The 20,377-nt window shown below is 36.7% G+C and overlaps 1 protein-coding gene across 1 annotated transcript in view; it reads right to left on the bottom strand.

Annotated features, from left to right (window-relative positions):
- Positions 1–20,296, bottom strand: part of LOC135470363 (nardilysin-like) — a 30,529-nt gene extending 10,233 nt beyond the window's left edge. Inside the window, exons 1-25 of the mRNA XM_064749253.1 lie at positions 19,978–20,296; positions 19,448–19,640; positions 17,873–17,954; positions 16,555–16,655; positions 15,916–16,042; positions 15,389–15,484; positions 14,211–14,318; positions 13,701–13,758; positions 12,603–12,636; positions 12,264–12,303; positions 11,646–11,715; positions 11,441–11,518; positions 9,713–9,833; positions 9,333–9,446; positions 8,289–8,393; positions 6,900–7,029; positions 5,813–5,845; positions 5,258–5,308; positions 4,715–4,764; positions 4,063–4,138; positions 3,783–3,834; positions 2,437–2,520; positions 1,849–1,915; positions 1,518–1,645; positions 11–170 (exon numbers count right to left, since the gene is read on the bottom strand). Coding sequence (XP_064605323.1) covers positions 11–170; positions 1,518–1,645; positions 1,849–1,915; positions 2,437–2,520; positions 3,783–3,834; positions 4,063–4,138; positions 4,715–4,764; positions 5,258–5,308; positions 5,813–5,845; positions 6,900–7,029; positions 8,289–8,393; positions 9,333–9,446; positions 9,713–9,833; positions 11,441–11,518; positions 11,646–11,715; positions 12,264–12,303; positions 12,603–12,636; positions 13,701–13,758; positions 14,211–14,318; positions 15,389–15,484; positions 15,916–16,042; positions 16,555–16,655; positions 17,873–17,954; positions 19,448–19,640; positions 19,978–20,285 — 2,466 coding nt within the window. The 5' untranslated portion in view covers positions 20,286–20,296. The remainder of the gene's footprint in view (positions 1–10; positions 171–1,517; positions 1,646–1,848; positions 1,916–2,436; positions 2,521–3,782; positions 3,835–4,062; positions 4,139–4,714; positions 4,765–5,257; positions 5,309–5,812; positions 5,846–6,899; positions 7,030–8,288; positions 8,394–9,332; positions 9,447–9,712; positions 9,834–11,440; positions 11,519–11,645; positions 11,716–12,263; positions 12,304–12,602; positions 12,637–13,700; positions 13,759–14,210; positions 14,319–15,388; positions 15,485–15,915; positions 16,043–16,554; positions 16,656–17,872; positions 17,955–19,447; positions 19,641–19,977) is intronic.
- Positions 20,297–20,377: the final 81 nt, after the last annotated feature.

A 20,377-nucleotide genomic window follows, 5' to 3' on the forward strand; every position in this document is an offset into this window, starting at 1 on the left:
AATCACAAACCTCAGAGGTCATATTGCCGATGACAAGTCCCTCAATGAACAGTTTGGTTTTGAACTCTTCCACAAAGGACATGAGCATGTCACGAGTGATTTGATTGACAAATGACCGCTTGTCCACCGCTGACCAATGCGTCTGCTGAATGATGGAAACTCGCAAGTCTCTGAAATATAATAACAAAGAGTATGACTTGCTGTTTATTTATTCTGGTTACATAAGATTGATTGACTGATTAATGCTGAATGCTGTGCTGAAGAATTTATCACTTTTTTGGGTGGAGGAAATTGGAGTACCCGGTGTAAACCAATGTCCGCCAGCCAGGTACTTGAAAAACTTCATGACTTTAAGCTGCAGCTAAACCAGCAAAAGCGGGATTTGAATATGCAACCTCACTGGTCCACATCTGCAGTGAGCAAGCACCTTAACAGGGGAAACCATGACCATCCACAGGGTTGCTGCAGGCCCCTTAACAATCTGAGCTGGCGAACACTGGTTACACATATGTAACTCTTCACCAAATTCTAAATAGGAGTTACACACATATAACTGTTTACAAAAATCTAAATAGAAGTAAACAAAGTCAAGTTAAATACCCTTCAGGAGAACATTCCCCATATCATGTTCCCATTATGAGCCTGTATAATCAAATTTGGAGTCCTTGTGTGAAACCGTAAAATTTCTATTGGATTCAGTCAACTATTATGTTCACATCATTCAAACTTTCTTTTCTAGTCAGTTACCAAGGAAACGAGACTTTTTATCAAAACAGCCTCAGTTTAAATAGGACCTTAACGACCTAAACATGAACCTACAGACATACCAAATGTGATATCACTGTACGAAGCAATTTGACTACTACTGCAAACACCTCGCTGAAACTTGCCATTTCCAGTCAGTTGCCATGGAAACCAAAAATAATTTGATTCAAAAATGTCCAGTTTACATAGGACACTAGTTCACCCAAATATGAACCTGCACACCAAATATGAAATCTTTATCCCCAGCAGTTAAACATGGACTTATATTGCGACCATTTCCTTCATATGGACGAATATTATGACATGATCCCTTTGATTTATTTATTCATTTATTTGATTGGAGTTTTATGCCATACTCAAGAATATTTCCCGTCATAATATCAGCATTATGCCAGGAGGACACCCGGAAAGTCCTGACTAAAGAATACCAGACTTAATTGCAAATACACTTTTGAGTCACTGAACCCTGATGAAACATTAAGATCCCAGCCAACCCTGCAGCAGGTCAATGAGTTTAGAGGAGTCACGGGATGGTCATTCTGTAATACAGACAAAAAGTGAACACACTATAAAGCTAAAAAATTCTGTATAAAACTAAGATCCACATCAGTATTTACAATCTCTAGGGTACAAATCTAAAGCTACCAATGTTAACCCAGAAAGGCTGGCAACTCTTTGTTTGTCTGTGATCTCTGGAGGCCAACTGGGGACAAAATTCCCCAATCTGCCTGATGTAGTGTATTGGTACTCACGTGACGAGCTTGGCTGGTTTGATGAAATGATTGTAATAATCTCTGCTGGCCTTGTCTTTGACGGCATCAAACATTTCCTGACTGACACTGAACTCCACCATGTGGTCAACAATCAGTTCAAACAACCTCTGAAAAATCAACAGAATCTACCAATGTTTTATTGTGCCATTTGAGATATGAAACTGTAGACTGACCCCATCAAAACACAGATAGGCAATTCTGAAATCTTAAGCATGGTCAGACATGGTAGAAATTACAATTCCACAGTTAGGCTGAAACATAGCACCTTATAAGATGTAAGAGAAGAAATGAGAAGTTAAAAATTGCTCACCGCTAACTTGTGGTTGAAGCCTCCCACCCTGATGGACATTCCTGTTTCCAAGTCTTTTAGCTCGTACCTGTGTTATGATTTACAGTTTAAATTTTTATTGTTGTTTGGACATTGTATGAAAAAAAAATCATTTTCTATAATGTTCTATAAAATTAAAAGTAAATAATAAGTAAGGAAGAAAAGGGTCAAGGTTGATATATGCTTAATTGCTTATACACTTTCAAACAACTGGGCCCTGTACTCTTTCTCATATTACCAGCTTGCCATCAAGTACTACACGTACTGCTGAGGTGGCATAAAGCTAAATAATTCATTCGTTTATCTCCAAAATGTACATGCTACAATTGTGTGAAATGTTCTGCCAGTCAAAGGGAAACTCGAGGAGGAGCTACACAGAAGATCCAAATGACAGCAGAATGCATCGTTTTCTTCTGTGATGTTGCAGTGCGTGTGTACTTCATATATGTTTTATGAGCACATGTTCATCCATTGTGACATAATAAAGGAAAGAACATGAGTTCACATCTTTACACTTTCTTGATACAACCGGAGTTTTACAAGTTCCCCATTGGTAAAGTGTTTGCTCACCAGAGTTGTGCCAAGTCAGCTGGATAAGCAAGTTCTGTCAGATTCTGCTTCAACAGCCTCAGGAACAAATCAAACAGCACCATCCTACAACAGGGGATACATTAATAAGCACATCATAGGGGACACTTTCATATCATACACACATTGCACATTCCCTCCTATCAAATACCATCCTACAACAGTAGATACATTCATATCATCAGCACATCCTTGAGGACACTTTCACATCATAAACACATTGCACACTCCTTCCTGTCAAATATAATAATTACAACATAGAGAGTAAGATTAGAGCAGTGACGACAAATGGTAAGACGTATTAACTATGAAATCCGGCATTTACTATGTACCTTAAAACATAGCAGATGTCATAACATTTAACAAAAACCATTCTACAAAAGGGGTCATGTTTACATAATCAACACACTGTACACTTCCTCCTTTCAAACTCGATCCTACAACTGGGAACACAATCACATCATAAACACACTGTACACTCCCGCCTATCAAACATTATCCTACAAAAGGGGGCATGTTCACATCATAAACACACTGTACACTCCCTCCCATCAAACACGACCGTGCAACAGGGGATATGTTCACATCATAAACACACTGTACACTACCTCCAATCAACACCATCATACAATATGGGACATAATCACATCATAAATGCATTGTACACTCCCTCCTATCAAACGGCATCCTACAACAGGGACATGTTCACATCATAAACACATTGTACACTCCCTCCTATCAAACACCATCCTACAACAGGAAACATGTTAACATCATAAACACATTGTACACTCCCTCCTATCAAATATGATCCTACAAAAAGGGACACGTTCACATCATAAACATATTGTACACTCCCTTTGATCAAACATGATCTTAAAACAAGGAACATGTTCACATCAGGCACACATTGTACACTTCCTCCTATCAAACACCATCCTACAACAAGGGACATGTTCACATCATAACCACATTGTATACTCCCTCCTATCAAACACCATCCTAAAACAAGGGGCTTGTTCACAACATGCACACATTATACACTCCCTCCTATCAAACACCATCCTACAACAGGGGGCAGATTCACATCATGCATTGTACACACCCTCCTGTCAAACACGATCCTAAAACAGGGGACTCCTTAACATCATAAACACATTATTTGCTCTTTCATATCAAAAATAATTCTACAACTCATAATGCAATACTTAACATCTGCCCAAAACATCAAGTGTATGTAAATAATACCGCCGTACTTAATATCAAGCTTTGCCTGTCATATACACAATATATTTCAAGTATGCAGTGGAGAAATAAAAACAACATACGTTTGAGGAGTTTGGTTGGCCAGGGGTGTGATCAAATGGAAGAATATGTATGCTGAAAATGACAACAGTGGAAATTTCAACATGAGGAAAAATAAAGTAATAAAAACATTCATCACATAGTAAAAGGAAGAAAAAAAAGCCTTATTTCCTCAAACCACAGAAGTATCAATAAAATTCTGTATCTCTTACAGCGAAGATGAAATTATTTCTTCTCAGCTCCACTTTACAATTTGATTTAATTTATTTGACTGTTGTTTAATACCATACTACAGTACTTTACCTTTTGGTACACTGAATTTATTGTTTGGCTTATACCATAGGCGACCTTGATCATTGTCAAGGATCAAAGCAGGTTTCTGAAAAAGAAAAAAAGGAAAACATAACACACTTGTATATCAATCCAGCTAGTCTATGTTACTACATGTGCTTTAATACCACACCTGTTTACACAAATACATCACAAAACAAAACTGTATGACTCATTTGTACTAGAATATTTCATTTATATGATGGCAGCCACCATTATAGTGGGAGGAAACTGAGCAGTTATTTACTTAATATATTATATATATACACATATATATTGGAGGTGGATAGTTTTTACGTGGAGACAGGTATGTCGTAAAGTATATTGTTAAAAACATGTCTGGCAGGTATCACTGCGATGATCCTCCAAAGAGGACCTCACCCTAAAGTTTTTATTGAGGTTTTGATAAAAGATATTTTTTAAGTTGACTCTCAATGTTTTTCCCCTTAAAGTACTGTCTCTTTCATTCACAGAAATAATGGAAAAACTTTTTCCACCAACTTTGGCTTTTTTTCTGATACAACCGGGTTATGCACAAGAAAGAATTTTTTATGGATGGCCTATTAAAGAAGGTGTAGAACAGCCCCCACATTTTATCTCTTTATGATATGACACTCATATTTACCTTTGTCATTTGCACATCCGGGTTCAATTTCAATAGCTGAAAATCAGTAGCTGAAAAATGAGAAGGCTCAGTTTATAATGCATGTAGTATATGTACAGAACATTCTACACCTCAAAATGTCTTGCATTATGGGACACTTAGCAGAAAATCTGGTTGCGGAACTACTCAGGTTAATATACAACATATTATGCTTTCCACGATGACAGTAATTATTGTCACATGGCCTGCCCCATCACATCCAAATACTGCACGTTGTTGTATGTGTAACTGACTACTCTTTACAGATCATCTTACACATGATATTCCCGGATTTTGGTGGTTTTACAAATGTACTCGCATGGAAATTAAATCATTGTTTCAATATACACAATAACAGATGTATATGGTACAGTATAAACTGCAGAAATATTTCATGAAAACTTTAAATGTCAGTGTGCACTGAAAATATTTCTGCCATGTAAATCACCTCTATGTAAATCACTGAACTACCATGTACATGTTGCTTTTAAGTTGACAATCATAGTTATAATAATTCTATTTTACCTATGAACTCATTTCTCCCAGGTAAGTGTAGGTTTGGATTGTTCTCTGGATCTGTAAACACAATCAGAAATATGCTGAAAAGAGCGAAGACTTAATTTAGTCCTTAAAGGAAAATACATCTATATTTCATCTACATAGTAGGCATAAAGAACATATTGTTTGAGGGGTCTGGAAAGTGGAAACAAGTGATAAAAGTCAAAATAATTTGATAAAATAATAAGCTTAGACATATACTAGATACAACAGACTGTATGTATGTGCATAGACTGCCTCATATTTCTCAATTTCAAACTTTTTGAATGCTAGCCTGAGTTGGCCGTTTCCTGTTTTAACTATTTGGGCTCATCCCATATTTGATTTACCTGGAGCATTACCCTAAAGAACAAATACATACAGTACCATCCCAACCACTGAGAAGGGTTTGGTTCACTATTCAATTATACTTGCAGTTTTTAGGAAAATTGGCTTAGATTTGCTTTCTTTGAAGACAAAATCTTTGTAAAATATACATGTACATGTGGTCCCCTCAAAGAAGACAAATACACTGTAACTTACTGTTCCAGGATTTGAGCCAATAAGGGTTGATGTCTGAAAAATAAATCAAACACACTGAGATACATGTATTTTACTGCATACAGAACGGCTTTTATTTCAGATAAAAAGTTGCTTTTTATTCCATTTATAAGCATTAATTAAATATGAACATTTAATGCATAATCTTGCAAAAATCATGACAGTACAAAGATTTAAATGTTTAAAAGTTACTCTGCTTCTGAGAGAAACTTGACTGGATTTTTGAATGAACTAGGCACATGCACATGTATGAAGGAATCATTATGGGACAGAATGAATGAATAATTGGCATCTTAGCACCAGAAAGTACTGAAGTCTGATAATATTCAAAACTAAAAGAGCTTAGATCCAAAATCATGTTAAATAGAGTTGTTTATACAACATTTAAGAATGACTTCAAATATTTAACCACAACATCACCAGCATTGCTCTCAAACAACTGAAATACAAATGTCACATTTGAGGACGTATACTCCCCTCCCCCCACTGAGAACAAAAGTATGTTTTTAATGATGTGGACCTATTTTGTTCACTGTGCCCACATGGGAGAGCTGAGAGCCGTAGTGTATTCATCCTTTACCCCAAGCCTGCATACCTGGAGGGCTGAAGGCCTATTTTTTTATGATGTAGACTACTAGGATGGTTCAAAACGAACCCAAACAAACCAGAACATTTAACTCTACTAAACTGATGTGTACTTCAAAGAATTCTTTTGTATAATTTCCCTGCTGTAACTTACACATATTCCTGATGTGACATTAAATGATGCAGATATGATGTCAGCTAAGGAAATTTAGCTAGAATGACATCAAAAGCATTAGAGAGCGAAGTGTCATTTGTGGCTTTATACCTCAACACACATTTGGTGGAAAAATACCTTGAAGCATCAATTAACATAATTACTGAGTACTACTTCCCCTCAATCCTCAAAGCACAAAGGCTTTACATGAACAAAACCAGCAGGGTTTAATGAACTTAATGCGCTTTTTTATACATGCATGTCAGATTAGTTGGCATGTACCAAAAGCGTTTTCCACCCAACTGTTTGCAGGTCAAATAGGTGTCTTACCGCTAACACTGTACTTTGTTTTGTACCACTTCTCTGTCTTGTTACAAATGTCCTTGTCCTCAAAGGATTTCGACAGAATCATGATATTTGCATTGCGTGGCGTCATTTCTTCAAGGCACTCTGTTATGGTCTGTTATACAATAATCATCAATGATTTTAGGTTAGGGTAAAATATCAAACAATAGGCATCATATGAGAAATTTAAATAATCAAAAAATTAAATAAATACATAAATAAATAGTACATAAAACAAATACATAAATAAAAATCATTTAAAAAGAAATATACTTTCCAGTCATAGGGGTGAAGCGCTGCGGATGGTTGTGGGTTTTCCCTGGGTTCTGCCCAGGTTTCCTCCCACTATAATGCTGGTTGCCATTGTATAAGTGAAATATTCTTGAGCATGGTGTATAAAAAACGAAAAATAAGGAACCATCCCTAGCTAAATACTATTGACAGAAATAATGCAAGTACATTTACATGAAGCCCACAGTCCAGCAGTAAATGAGTCAGGTACAGGTCAGTGGTGAAATAGAGGTGCACAAGCCCATAGTTTGCATACAGTAGTAAGTGACTCTTACTGTGTTTAGGGGGTTCAACAGGTATACTTACCCAAGACTCACAGTTCATTAGTAAGTGACTCTTACCGTGTTTAGAGGTTCAAACAGTGTGCTTACCCAAGGTTCACGGTTCAGAAGAAAGTGACTCTTGTTGTGTTTAGGGGTTCAACTGGTGTCCTTACCCAAGGTTCATAGTTCAGTAGTAAGTGACCCTTACTGTGTTTATGGGTTTCAACAGTTGTGCTTACCCAAGGTTCATGGTTCAGTAGTAACTGACGCTTACTAAGTTAAGGGTTCAACAGTTGTGCTTACCCAAGTTCACAGTTCAGTAGTAAGTGACTCTCACAGTGTTTAGTGGTTCAACAGATGTGCTTACCCAAGGTTCATATTCAGTAGAAAGTGACTCTCACAATGTTTAGGGGTACAACAGGTGTACTTACCCAAGGTTCATACTTCAGTAGTAAGTGACTCTTACTGTGTGTATGGGTTTCAACAAGTGTGCTTACCCAAGGTTCATAGTTCAGTAGTAACTGACGCTTACTAAGTTAAGGGCTCAACAGTTGTGCTTACCCAAGTTCACAGTTCAGTAGTAAGTGACTCTCACAGTGTTTAGTGGTTCAACAGATGTGCTTACCCAAGGTTCATGTTCAGTAGAAAGTGACTCTCACAATGTTTAGGGGTACAACAGGTGTACTTACCCAAGGTTCATACTTCAGTAGTAAGTGACTCTTACTGTGTGTATGAGTTTCAACAAGTGTGCTTACCCAAGGTTCATAGTTCAGTAGTAATTGACTCTTCCTGTGTTTAGGGGAGGACCAGGTGTACTTACCCAAGGTTCATAGTTCAGTAGTAAGTGACTCCCACAGAGGTACAGTTTAGGTGGATAGAGCTGCATTTCTGCACACAGGTCTTCCACATTATCAGTGGGGTCACACTGAAATAAGATGAGATCACATCAAAAACACACTAACTAACCATGAATATTATATAATGTAGGCTTGGGCTAAAAACTGTTGCTTGTGACAAAACAATCTCAGGTCAAAGGTTATAATAAAATACAACGCATTATCACATTCTACCACATGTAGATTCACATTGAATAATTAGTAAAATAACAATTTATAACAACATTAAAAAAATCTTTCTGCCTTTGACTTTTACAATACATGTTTAGTTGCAGTACAGTTTTAGAACATGTAACAATGAAAATTTGATCAGATTATAAAAATAAAACATGACTATACTACTCTTCAGAGCATACTGTAATTCTCCAACCTTTCTGCACGTTGGCAAGATGTCCATTCAAGCATATTCTGAAGGCATTCATCTGTGTAGATTGATAAAATTACACTTTTGTGACACCCTGAAATTGGCTAATTTAACCAATGGAGTTTTGTCTCCAATATCAACTTATAAATGCACATAAATTGCACTGAAAGTCGCTCGTTAATATGTGAAAAGGTTGAAGAACTAGGGTACGACACAAGCCAAACTAAAATATCCTGTATGCACATCCTAGCTGTCAGCAATTAGTCTGCCAGATGTGTGTCTGAGGTATGTCACTCTGTGGACTGGTTATCCGACACTTAATTCATTTCAGTGTGGTTTAAAGTGAGACGTGCATTCTGAACATTCTGAAAAAATGTTCTCTACTGATCAAACATCTTTGACATGGAAAAAAAGCATCTTATTTTTTGTACTCTGTGAAGAAATATTTTTATTGACGACTGTTCTTGTCTGTTATGGGTGTACATGTGGATTTATTCTTCTGGACCACCACACATAGAGCACTAGCATGATAGTGGCTCGCTACTGGTTTGCCTGTAGTCAGCCACTGTCTTGCCTTGTGCTATACTGCTTTATAGTAACTTACTTCTTCCTGCCATATGAAATCAATTTCATCCACCCTTTTGATTTCGTCAAATATTTGCTTCTGGGGTCCTTCTCTTTTCAACATGGCCACATATTGGAATATACAGGTTAAAACCTGGAGCAAGATGAGCAATGTAATATCATGACTCAAATGTAATATCATGACTCAAATGTAATATGAACATGGGAATTCATAGAGTTCATTCAACAGTTCAGTCAGGTCCAAGACTTTTGAAACTTAAAAGTGTACATGAAGTAAAGAGTAATGGGCACCTCAAATGAAAGGCAATAGAGAACTGTGAGCTAAAATACTTAAAATTATTTTTTAAATAATTAAAAGCATTTAAACAATAAAACACATATGTATATCTGTTCATATACCTCATAATAGTTAGCTAACCCCTCATCTGTTAGGGATATGGTGACAGAAAACATGGCAGTGGCAGTGTTGTGCTCAAACCCATACTCCCCTGTCCCGGCATACAGACCTAATGCCCAACACCTGCAAAAATACCAAAGTGTTGAGTAATGTAACAATGAATTGCAATGGTTGCTTCCCTTTCAGGGCGTTCTTGTGTAATGGAAGGTACAGGTTCAATCCTGGCCATGGACACATAGATCCAACGGCCAGTCTCACTGTTTATAGCTGCCTTGGTGACAACAAGTCACAAACAAAACTCCTGTGGCTATTTCTTTTTTTATTTATTTGATTGGTGTTTAAAGATTTATGCCATACTCAACAATATTTCACTTATATGACATGTGGCCAGCATTGTCATTTTATGGTGGGAAGAAACCTGGCAGAACCCAGGGGGAACACAAGTCTATCTGCAGGTTGCTGCCAGACCTTCTCAGGTATGACTGAAGAAGAAGCCAGCATGACCTGGACTTGAACTCACAGCAACTGCATTGGTGAGAGGCTAATGGGTCAATGAACTGCACTAGCACGCTAACCACTGCTCCACAGAGGCCCCCTAGCACTTGTGTAGTCTTATATGTACCTTTAATGAAGACCACTTGTCCTTCCATCAACAGGACACATATCTCTGTACGTTTGAACAAGGACCACTATTCCTTCCATCAATAGGAAACATATCTCTGTACGTTTGAACGAGGACCACTTGTCCTTCCATCAATAGGACACATATCTCTGTACGTTTGAACGAGGACCACTTGTCCTTCCATCAATAGGACACATATCTCTGTACGTCTGTACAAGGACCACTTGTCCTTCCATCAATAGGAAACATATCTCTGTACGTTTGAACGAGGACCACTTGTCCTTCCATCAATAGGACACATATCTCTGTACGTTTGAACGAGGACCACTTGTCCTTCCATAAATAGGAAACATATCTCTGTACGTTTGAACGAGGACCACTTGTCCTTCCATCAATAGGACACATATCTCTGTACGTTTGAACGAGGACCACTTGTCCTTCCATCAATAGGACACATATCTCTGTACGTTTGAACAAGGACCACTATTCCTTTCATCAATAGGACACATATCTCTGTACGTCTGTACGAGGACCACTTGTCCTTCCATCAATAGGACACATACGTCTGTAAGTCTGTACGAGGACCACTAGTCCTTTCATCAATAGGACACATATCTCTGTACGTCTGTACGAGGACCACTAGTCCTACCATCAATAGGAAACATATCTCTATACGTTGAACGAGGACCACTTGTTCTTCCATCAATAGGAAACATATCTCTGTACATCTGTACGAGGACCATTTGTCCTTCAATCAATTGGACACATACGTCTGTAAGTCTGTACAAGGACCACTAGTCCTTCCATCAATAGGACACATATCTCTGTACGTCTGTACAAGGACAACCAGTCCTTCTATCAATAGGACACATATCTCTGTACGTCACACGTAACAAAGTTAGTTAAGCTGGTGGTATATCTCAGGCCACTTGAGTTTCCTCCACCCATGAAAATGACCACAATCTAATATGCTAAATATTCATAAGTATGCCACAACAATCAACCAATGAAATTCACTTAACCAATTTAACAAAGTTTTCTCCAGGTGAGTCATAAGAGTTTCAAAACAATAGCTGTAAATAAAAAAACAGATACATATATATCTTACTTTTTCTTCAAGAAAGACAGAATACTTCCTTCTCCTTCATGTCCAATTAAAAACGATAAATACCCAAGCGGTTTTGTCCTGAAAAACAGGAAAACCTGTCATAATATATTCCTGACACATGGTATGATTTATGGCAAGGTACTTATAAATCAAAAATATATAAATGTATATATACAAATATATACGTTCTTGACTGAAAACTTACCTAAAATTGTCGAGTTGTGAAGGCAGCGACCATGTAATTTCTATCTGATTTATACTCTTCACTGGAATAACTGAGAAAACAAAACAACAAAAGTATTTCATTTATCACAGGTAACTCAATATGATTTATGATGAAATTTTATTTCCTAGCGGCTTTCATACACTAAAACAGATACATGAAGAAAAAAATAACTATGATCATGCTTTACATTATCAATTTATAAAGCTGCTGAAAATAGTACACTGAAAAACATGTATTCTCGAAATAAAAAGAACACAGGTTACACATGTAGCTAATATGTTATATGGGGAGACAGAAACAAAGATCTAGTGAAAGAACTTTGTAACTGAAAACTGAAATTTGTTAACTTATGATCTTTAATAGCCACAAACAAAGGAGATATGTACAAATATATTTATAGATATGCAACATAAAAAATGATAGCTAGCAGTGAAAACCAGAAAAAAAATTAAAATACATCCCTAATGAAAAGCAATCAGCATATCATATGTCTTATCACACTGGAATTTCCATCATGTAATAAAGATAGTTAGGGTATAGTACTCAACCACCACGCAACTTCCTCCTCTGCATACTAACAAACAAAACATTCCTTACCTTTGTAAAGTTTACAGAATCGAGACTTATCAAACACCTCCTGAAACAACAACCAGTTAAAATGATTTCAAACCAAACGACACAAAAGGCAACACAATATGTACAGGTGTGAGATTTTTTAAATGAAGAAATTCAGATGGGGTTAAAGATCTTTGCTCGCTCATTCATCTAAAGATGAAGATATTTCCTGGAAACAGTACTATTAATGCTGGTTTGATCATCAAATTTCTAAAAATATGAGGATATAGCAGTTCACCACAAGATAACAAGAGACCTTACAATAACATTCATATTGTATTATTCGCATTAAAACACCATTCTACTCTACCAACTACTTACCCCTCTGTGCTTAAAGGTCTTTGGTGGTTTACCACTAAAATACACAAAAGATGACACATGTACACACATATATTCACTTGTAAACTAAATTTTCTTAAATCATCAACCAATGTGGATACAGCATATTGTTTTAATCCTGTGGCACTAGTGTGAAGTATGGCCCTGAGTCAAAAACTGACTGTAACAAAACCTCTACATTGTGGCACTAGTGTGAAGTATGGCCCTGAGTCAAAAACTGACTGTAACAAAACCTCTACATTGTGGCACTAGTGTGAAGTATGGCCCTGAGTCAAAAACTGACTGTAACAAAACCTCTACATTGTGGCACTAGTGTGAAGTATGGCCCTGAGTCAAAAACTGACTATAACAGAACCTCTACATTGTTGCACTAGTGTGAAGTATGGCCCTGAGTCAAAAACTGACTATAACAGAACTTCTACATTGTTGCAATGTATATGTTTCTATTGTAACATCATTCTGCCTTCAAGGTTATGTTAGTATGATGAAATAAGAAAACAATGTTCTCCTGAATAATTAAGTGGAGGAAAATGCCTTGGGGTGAGTAGATTACATATAAATGTACTGTATGTCAGTAACATGCAAAAAGGTTGGGAAATAAAACAAAACTGGTTGAAATCAAAAATCCATAAATTAAATTTTTCTCTGGCAAATTCAAAGTTGACACTACAATGGGTGTGGATGAGGCTAATGAAAAGTCAATAATGTGATACTCATGTAATGTACATCTAAACTCATTATGATGTCATATTTAAATACAACTGACTGAAACAGCAACATTTCAATATACAGGAAGAGGTTACAATACTGAAAGTACATATACATGAAACGTTAAATGTCAACATAAAAGTAACAATTATCTTTATAAACAGGAACTAAATTCTAAAAAAAAAAAACTGGGGACTGATTTCCATAATCCTTATTTTGGCTCAATTCATGATTTAAACTGTTACTGTAACAAATGTTTACTGATCTAGGAGCTGATAATGTGAAAACAAAAAAACTTCTAGGATTTAAGCATCAAAATAAAATGGGTCCTTGATTCAAAATTGACCTTAATTTTCTAGTATTCATACTTACTTGTTAGGAATATCAGAAAAAGTTTCTGATACCCATTTTTCTAAAGTATCCAATGATTCTGAAAAAAAAAAGTCCATAAAATGCATGTAGTTCAATTTGCCAATAGTGCATGCATAAATTAGTTGAAATGAACAGTACTGTAATTCTTCAACCTTTTTGTATGTTTGCAAGATGTTTGTTTAAGCATATTCTGAGGGCACTACTCTGTGTAGAACAATAAAGTAATACTTTTTGTGAAGCCCGAAAATTAGCCAACCCAATAGGCATAGTTTTGTCTCCAAAATCAAATTTGAAATGTCCATAAATGGTGCTGAAAGCTGCTCTTTCATCTGCGAAAAGGTTTAAGCAAAAGGGTAGTATGAATGGGTAACTTCATTAGATCATTTTTAGTGATTTATTTCTTTATTTCATTTTTGATGGGTAGAGAAAATCGAAGTGCCCAAGGGTGGCCACTCAATTATTTAATTATGGTATTATCAAAGCGTGCCTATTATATTGAACAAGCCTCACCTTCAGCCTGGACAGCCAGTGTCATGTACTGAGCTGAGTACATCTCCCTGTGGAATGTCTGTAAACGCTCGTGAAGCTCGCTGCCTTCCTTCAGGGATTCCATGTTCCCTGCAAGGACAGATTTGATCAAGTGCCGGCTCATTATCTGGTTTTATCCATTTTGTATCTTGAAATTGGCTTCCCCTTCAAGAGCGTATTCATATAATAATTTTACAGCTTTTCGTGCCTGATTTATTTATACTTGATTGGTGTTTAACAAAATTTTATTCTTATGTGATGGCAGTCAGATTTATGGATGGAAGAAACCAGAGTCCTCAGAGTAAACCACCTGGTCCTAAGAGGAGATCACCTAGTCCTCAGAGTAAACCACCTGGTCCTAAGAGGAGATCACCTAGTCCTAAGAGGAGATCACCTGGTCCTCAGAGTAAACCACCTGGTCCTAAGAGGAGATCACCTAGTCCTAAGAGGAGATCACCTAGTCCTAAGAGTAAACCACCTGGTCCTAAGAGCAGATCACCTAGTCCTAAGAGTAAATCACCTGGTCCTAAGAGGAGATCACCTAGTCCTAAGAGTAAACCACCTGGTCCTAAGAGGAGGTCACCTGGTCCTCAGAGTAAACCACCTGGTCCTAAGAGGAGATCACCTAGTCCTAAGAGGAGATCACCTGGTCCTCAGAGTAAACCACCTGGTCCTAAGAGGAGATCACCTGGTCCTCAGAGTAAACCACATGAGCATGAGGCTTCATTGACCAAAGGCCTGATAATCTCCACAAGCCAGTATTTAAACCATCTGGTCCTTTTGCCTGCTTAAAATCACTGTCACCCTGTATGTCAATGCAAACAACTACTTGTCTATGTTTATTTTTTGGATTACCTTTTTGCTTAGCCTCATCTCACCTTTTTTTCTGGGTGAGCCTCATGTACCATGAAAGCTTTCAACAGTTGCTTTCTTACATAATCAGACGTTAAACTTTGCTCAAATTCCCAAAAAAATATCCAAAATCAACAACAAGAAAAAATTTTGATACCTTACCCCACATAAAGTTCCCCATTGGGTGATCCTCATGTGCCATGAGACCTTTCAACTGTTGCTTTCTTACATAACCAGACGTTAAACTTTGCTCAAATTAAAAAAAAAATATCCAAAATCAACAACAAGAAAAAATTTTGATACCTTACCCCACATAAAGTTCCCCATTGGGTGATCCTTGTGTGCCATGAGAGCTTTTAACTGTTGCTTTCTTACATAATCAGATGTTAAACTTTGCTCAAATTCTGAAAAAAAAAAAAAATATATATATATATACATATACATATACTTAAACTGCATGTCTGAAAATCTCATAAAATCTCAAACAATGCCAACACAAAACCACTGAATTTCACAATTCAAAATGGATCCCAAACTCACCATAGTTTTCTCGAACATAAACAAAACTTTATGAAACTCAAATTCAATCAATATAAAGCTAAGGACCATCTGGAAAAAAAAGTCCTGAAAACCGATTTGTGTCAGATTACAGAAGAAGTATATTAGACAACTCGGTCCAGCAGCAACCTGCGGATGGTCAGGGGTTTTCCCCGGGCTCTGCCCGGTTTCCTCCCACCATAATGCTGGCCGCCGTCGTATAAGTGAAATATTCTTGAGTACGGCGTAAAACACCAATCAAATATATAAACAAATAAATAAATATTAGACAACTCACCACTATCTACAGCTTGTCTCTCACGGTAAATACTGCTCTTTTTTAACAGTGGGTGTATGAAGAACTGTGCAAACATGTCCAAGGCTTGTCTGAAGTGCTCTTGTTGAATGTCAAAATAAAACAGTGTCTGTAATTGTGAAAAGACACACAAATTCAAAGGATGCTGAGTAGGGAATTAACACCTATTATGAGAGTTCACATATCTGTTTATGAAATTACATGGACAATTTTCACATCACACTTACGGATGAACTCTAACTTTAAGTGACAGTTATCCATACTGGCATGAATGAGAGTGAGGGTTTCAAGGGAGACCAGGACAAAATCTAATAAAGTGGATAATATTTAAAATGGCAATGTTACTTGAATTCTAAACTATGTACTGGATATATGTTTCCATAGTTCAAATGCTTCTTCCGGGAACTAGGTACTGGAGTTGAGGGAATAATTAAGCAGCTTGAAAAAGAGTTATCTCCCCTTGCAGAGCGAAAGCCATTGGTACAGTTTGCTAATTGATTTGTTATCTGCGCCGTACATTTGAATTGAACATACTGTTGAGCTGATACTACTGAGTGATCGCAGATTTTCTGTCACATGACCAAAAAATGTTGCTACAATGTTTTCAAAACATGCACTAACCCTTTCACAGTCTGTAGATGCGTTGTCATCTCCACCATGTTTTTTGATGAATGAATCATATGCGTTTTCTTCCGGGTACTTGTCACTCCCCATGAACACCACTGAAAAAGCCAGAGATCCACCATGCCATCATGCACACCAGGACCAAGCACAGCAATTCATTTCATATCACTGTCAATTCTGACAACGCAAACAATTTACCTTTTATTTTACACATAAAATAAACATAAATCTCATAAATAGTGCCTTGGCCATCATTAAAAATGTTTTAAAAAATATGTGAGATTCCAAAAAAGGACCTATAGTTAAGGTTTCATTGGGATTTGATAGAAGTTTCTTTTTCTTTCCATGTTAAATGGACATACCACTGATGTCGAAAAAAACTGTGCTGTTATTTTATATGTCATCTACATAAAGTTGAGATTTCCAGATGTCTACTGACACGTATCTGAATCTGAGCGAAAGATTGAATGCTTAGTTTTATTTGGGGTTTCCCTTCGACCATCAACTCACTCAGATCACTGTATTTAGAAAGTCTGATTTTTTTTAGTCAGTTACGTCCCTTTTATGTCTAGATGACAGGAGATGTTCAATGAACTTGAAATGTCAGACACAGCACTGTGTTGTAATTATGCAGTCTACTGTGTAACTTCAGTTCTGCCATTGGCAATTACCATTACTTTATAAAATATTATCAATAGAAAGGAAGACTTCTAATTTGCTTTCCATCTATCGTATTGTTTATATGTGTGATCCACAAGCAAACGCTACACTGCGGGAATCTTTGCGCTGCCTCATTTGCATGTTATCTCATTGGGTGGACAGTTTAGACCAGTCATGGATTTCATCTTATACTTCTCTTAATTGACATTTTATGGAAAATATAGGCCCAGGAGGTTTAGTCAGGAGTGAAATGTCATTCACATTTGTTTTTAGCCAAACCAACTCAAAAATTCTTAAGTTTTTTTGATGGTATGTCCCTTTAATTTCTTCGAAATTCCTTCAAAACCAGCATAAAAAGAAATCCTTATTGACTGACCAATCATATTTTTTCTGATAGGGTCATGTTACGCCAAATGTTGAATTTTTAAGGATGGTTCACCTGATCATACAAAAGAATACTAAACTGTGTTTTAACTGTCATAAAAATATTTCTTTTAACGTATCGAATCTTGAGAAAATAAAAATAATAACGATGAAATTTTTAATGATGGAATAAAATTTCAAAGAAAAAAATCAATAAAATATTTACATATTTATGCTGGCATTATCAGTCAGCTGGAGAACGGGTGATTTCCCTTAGCATACATGTACATACTGTGTTCAAGAAAGTGGGCCAGCCCTGGTGCCTCAGCGGGGTCACAGAAACTTCCTGCCCCAATACACAAACCAGCTGCTGACTGGAAAAATGAGAAAAGAGTACCCTTGCAAATTACTGGTGTAGTACTAGGTTCATTGCTATAATTTTTATCTCGCTAAAAATGTAAAAATCAATATGTTCCATTATATAATGGTCAGTTTGTTCTGATATATGATACATGCATAATTATTGCACACGATATAGCATTCACACGGACTCCCCAATAGATGGCGTGTTTATAACACGAGCACTAAGTGGCATCATGATGTCCAGAAAGAGTTTAATCATCCCTCTTCTACTAAAGATCGTTTATCACCATAAATGTGCACCCTATCTGGGAAACTGCCCCTAGTTTTGAGTTCACATAGAACAAATCTTAACCAGGGTATGAAACTCTCCAGTGGGCAAAAGAGGTGCTTTAACTTAAAATGGGCTTGCCAATCCTTTCTTATGTACCGGGAGTGTGAACTCTTTTGCCCATGTCTGCCCTGGGTTAAAATTTGCTGTGTAACATATCTACCCTAATTCGGCAGCCTTTTCGCATAAAAAAGAGCAACTTTCAGGGTAATTTATGCACATTTTAATTTGACTTTGGAGACAAAACTCCATTGGTTGGATTAGCCTTTGCAAGGCTTCACAACAAGTATAATTTAATCAGTCTACTTAGAATAATTAATGCTCTCACAAAGTGCTTGAATAAACGTATGAAAATTGCGATATGAGATATGGTCCTAGTTTTACAGCACAATGAGAAGAATAAACATATACATGTACTCTGAAATCTGATTTTTTCTTCCACAAGCTGTTGACGGAGAAAATTCAGGAAAGCTGATTTTCTTCCAAACACATATTCCTTTGTTTTACCCATGCCGAAGATTACGAATGTATAGTTATGGTTTAATGCCACTTCGGCAATATTGCCACCACAATGTGGCTTTCTGAATATTAGAAGTGGGAAGAAAGCAAAACAGATGCAATACATGTGTATCAGACATGTGTATGTAGATGTTTTGAGTTTGTTTATGTATGCCAGAAATAAATTCACTATTTTTACCCCCTGATATTCAAACAGACAAAGGAAGAGCCAGCTGTCTTATTGTGTTTATGTGCTGTTTGGTTCAAGTTGAATAAAATATGTATGGACCAACTGCTGCATCAGAAAGCTATACATGTACCTATAGCACTTATTTAGGAATAGCAAACAAATATCTTATCACTGTATAACATTATATGGTACTTTATCTTTCTGCTATTTTTTGTGTAGCAATTATGTTATGACTGTAAATATTGGATTTTATCCATAAGCTACCCTTTTTTATGGCTGTATTATACCTTTACTGCCAAGTAAACAATCCCAACCTCTACTCAGAACTTCAATGAATACGTACACTATAGTGCTGGGCTTTTTACGAAGTTGACATGAGAGTTAATTTCTATACTATGACAACCTATTAAGGAGTTTTCTAACTCCTAAAATCATACACCTACAAACTGATTTTCTCCAACAACAGACACAAGGGATTTTGTTCTTACCAATTTAACAGTGGATTTATCATCTTCTGCATCTTCTTCACTTTCACTTTCAGAAGAACCAAACGAAAGCTCTGAAAGTCCAGCAACCTCTTTCTCCTTTGAATTGTCGCTCTCTGTAACTGTTATACTGGAGCCTACTTCACTAGGGTCAGATATTAACAGGGCTCTGAGCCCATTTCGAAGTTTGATATGTCTGAAATATAAAACTTCATGTATTATGTAAAACATAAAACAAATGTTGTCTAAGATGTGCAGTTTACAGGTTGCAAAAGGCACCATTTAAACTTAAGGCAGCATTGTTCTTAAACCGTTAAGCTATCTTGTTTGCTGCATACTTTACAAATACATGTATAACTTATGTTATTATTCTTATTATATATATATATTATATAGTGTTTAAAAGTGATATATCACTTGAACAACTTTGACATTCAAAGATACCGGTATGATAAAAGTGAAGCTTAAAGAGAAGTGTTAGTTAAACGAAGCAACACTTTCATTTCATTGCAGGTAATTTTAAATTAACAAACCTATATTTTTTCAGGTCATTGGGAGATTTATCGATGTCTTCTGTTCTGGAAATGACGTTGTCAAGTTTAAAACTTGCTGAACTTGTGCTGGGTGACAGATCATTGACAGTTCGAAACGGGACTTTTCTACGCGGCTGTCCATTGCCGGATAATGATGAATTCCACCTTTCTACACCAGAGCACCCAATATCTCTCGGTGAAGCATTTGGCGACAACCTTTGCTTTTTGCCTTGTTTACTCATATGGATTTTGACAGCATCTAAACAATGGGAACGGGAAATAAAACTACAAAAACTTCGGAAGACCATTCACGCGTTTGGCCTTTCCAATCCAGATGGCATGCAAAATCGTTTGATTGGCTGATGAAGATCTTGTTAGCCAATCAAAACAATGCTATTTG

The sequence above is a fragment of the Liolophura sinensis genome, chromosome 7 (assembly GCF_032854445.1).
Source record: "Liolophura sinensis isolate JHLJ2023 chromosome 7, CUHK_Ljap_v2, whole genome shotgun sequence".
Taxonomy (NCBI): Eukaryota; Metazoa; Mollusca; class Polyplacophora; order Chitonida; family Chitonidae; genus Liolophura; species Liolophura sinensis.